This window comes from Penaeus monodon, chromosome 21 (assembly GCF_015228065.2).
Source record: "Penaeus monodon isolate SGIC_2016 chromosome 21, NSTDA_Pmon_1, whole genome shotgun sequence".
Classification (NCBI taxonomy): domain Eukaryota; kingdom Metazoa; phylum Arthropoda; class Malacostraca; order Decapoda; family Penaeidae; genus Penaeus; species Penaeus monodon.
In genome coordinates, this window is record NC_051406.1 from 42,192,964 (window position 1) to 42,195,894 (window position 2,931).

Consider the following 2,931-nt stretch of genomic DNA (forward strand, 5'->3'; position numbering starts at 1 on the left):
GTAGTTTCTTCATTCTTGTATGAATAACATAGGCTAGCTAACTCAATTAAACCCTTAACCCCCCTCATTTGGGACGGTCCCCTGAAGTGCCATCCGGGACTCGGTCCACAACAGCTATGGCATCATATCATGCAATCCGTTTGCAAAGTAGTTGAGCTTTTGCGTAATTATACAGGCAATCCCGGGCCCGTTCTCAAGAAATTAAATCACGTTATTCCTATTGCTGTTAGAACAAACAGTCAATTGTTCGTACCCTGTTAAGTATCCAGTAACATAATGCTTAGAGTCAAGGCGGGCCCTGGAATGCCGTGACTGTCTTGGGCATCTTAGGCATCGAGCTAAATGTAGCTCTGATGGTATTGCCGCACCTGGTATGAGTCAATTATTACCAGAAAATAAGAAATAATGTACTGTACATGTGAAATACCTTTAGACCATCATTCTTTATTGAAGGCATGGCATACAGGTAGTGGAAAGTAATGTAAAATCAGACCATGGTGCAAAAGTACCAGAGGCCATTGTAATATTGATCCGGACGTTGGAGAGGGGGGGGGGGGTGTAAAGTGCACAGAGAAAACCTTGACGTCATCCAATTTTTCTAAGAGGATTAGCAAAATTAATCGAAAATCGATTAATCGAAAATATGATTTCTTGGCTAACTCAACAATATCTTTTAAAGGATGCAACCAAAATATTTCTTCCATCTTTTGAATTACAGAATCACAGTATGATAAGTCAGTGAACTTGAGTTTAGATGGTTTACTAATTAACGTTTCTAATTCCAGTGAAAGGGGTGAATGCACTAGTAACAGAAAATGGGAAATCACATTAACAGATTTGGAATCAAATCAGTTTAAGCAAGGTTTCTTGAACAGTCAACATTAGGCTATATCATATGAAGTGGAGGAAAATCGAGGGAAAAGCAGGCTTGTTTTCTCTCGTCTGGACGCTTCTCTAACAATTGCTCTCGAGTGTGTCCTCCCCCTTGGTGTCAGTGACGGCTTCTCGCACGCGAATATTTGAGGAACAGCACTGATACACCATCTGGCGGTATCTTGCATTGAGGCCCACGAAGAGAATGGGGTCGAGGGCAAAGTGAATTCGGTATATCACATGGATGATAATAAAGGCAGCATTATCCACAGTAGCTTTGGCTGCGTGCATGATTATGTCTGGAACTTCGAATAGAGTGTTGGTCAAAATGAAGATTCTTACAGATCTTTCGCAACTGTCAGGTGGTGAAATGGATCCCTTCTTGCATAGCATCTGGGCGGGAAAACAAAAAGGCGTTAAAAGAAAATACAACAAAAATGATGGAACAATAAATCGTGTCTTTTCAACAGAAATTAGTATATTTGGAGTGTCCATTTCAGTATTAATTTCGATCCCATTGCCTGATGAGTATTCTAACACGACTCGAAACATCACGATTTACTCACGCTCGGGCTGTTTCATTTTATCTTTGTTTCTACATAACTGTGATTTACCAATAGTAAGTCGTTATTGTTATTCACAGATCTTGTTAACATATATTTCGATATTTGGATGTTCGTCTAATCAATTTATTTAATTATTAATGGATAATGGAAAACTACTCACGAACAAAGCCAAGACAAGGTAGACGATCAGCGAAATGACCGTTGGCACCGAGATGAATCCATACTGCATTATACTATCCATGAAATGGGTGTTAGGATCGAATGTTTCAATGCCTGAGTCAGCCTGAGAAAAAATATGATTGGTAGATATTAGATTTTATATGAATCACACATGAAAATCGGATGCACACACACACACTCTCTTTCTCTTTCCCTTTCTAACTGTCAATTGCAGCGGACAGGAAATGGTAGAGGCAAGCAATTTAACTGAAGGTATGACAGACAAAATCTTGGATGCTCTTCAAACTCAGGTAAAACCTAAGACTAATAAATATGTTGACAGACTCCTTTTACGAAGATTCATTCAGAGAGAAAATTAATCTAGTGATGTGTTATTAAACAGGCGTGAAGCTCATGCTAAGAGATGTAAATTTACTGAGATCACGAACCAAGAATGCTTTGCATAGAAACCTTATGTTATAAGATGAAGACATAAGCTTGAGCAAAGCCATTGACATTGCCAGATCTTTTGAAGCAACCATAAGAGATACAGACATGAGAGTGAAAATAATCAATATGACTTAAATGTTGATGCTGTAGGATACCAAAAATTTGCAAGGGCATCAAAACCATGCAACAAATGTGAGCGACCTCAATCCTGCCCAGCATATTGTCCTAGGTGCAACAAATGTGGTATGATGAACCACTGGCAAAAAATGTCTGTCACTACCAGAAAAAAACAAAAAACAAGCGTAAGAGCCCAGGCCAAAGTCAATATGCCAGAAATAAAGACCATAGGAACTTCAACAGTGACAATTCCAAGAAAGCTAACAGAACATCTGCAGTGCATGCGTCCAGCTAAGATGACCCCAATGAGGATTATTCCACAGTAAGTTCTGTCAGAGTAGCAGAGGTGTTTAACAGTAATGATAGTGAAGCTCTACAATCTATCATAGTCAGGACCCCCAGCAACAAGACTGGGTCAATGACGGTCAAATTTAATATGGGCCGGAGCAAACCAGCTTCCGATAAGAGAACATCGAATTATGTGCCCAGATTTATTAGATGCTTAGGGGAAGCCGAAAGCCTGTCTGACCAACAACCATAAAAAAATTTGGTTGCATTGAACAACTGAAACTCAAGCATTTTGGGACGATTAAATTAAAGGGCACATTCGATGAGACAAACTGGATCGATACAGACTTCTACATTCTGGACCAAGAAGTTGGACCAATTATTTTGGGTCTGCCAAACCTGAGAGCCCTATGCATGGTCATAATTCATGAGGCACGGATGTACCATAAAGCAGCCATGGGCGTCTAGTCAGAGAATG

At 39.8% G+C, this 2,931-nt stretch overlaps 1 protein-coding gene across 1 annotated transcript in view; it reads right to left on the minus strand.

Moving 5' to 3' along the window:
- Window positions 1–6: 6 nt before the first annotated feature.
- Window positions 7–2,931, minus strand: part of LOC119586513 — an 11,260-nt gene continuing 8,335 nt past the window's right edge. Inside the window, exons 4-5 of the mRNA XM_037935254.1 lie at window positions 1,600–1,722; window positions 7–1,266 (exon numbers count right to left, since the gene is read on the minus strand). Coding sequence (XP_037791182.1) covers window positions 955–1,266; window positions 1,600–1,722 — 435 coding nt within the window. The 3' untranslated portion in view covers window positions 7–954. The remainder of the gene's footprint in view (window positions 1,267–1,599; window positions 1,723–2,931) is intronic.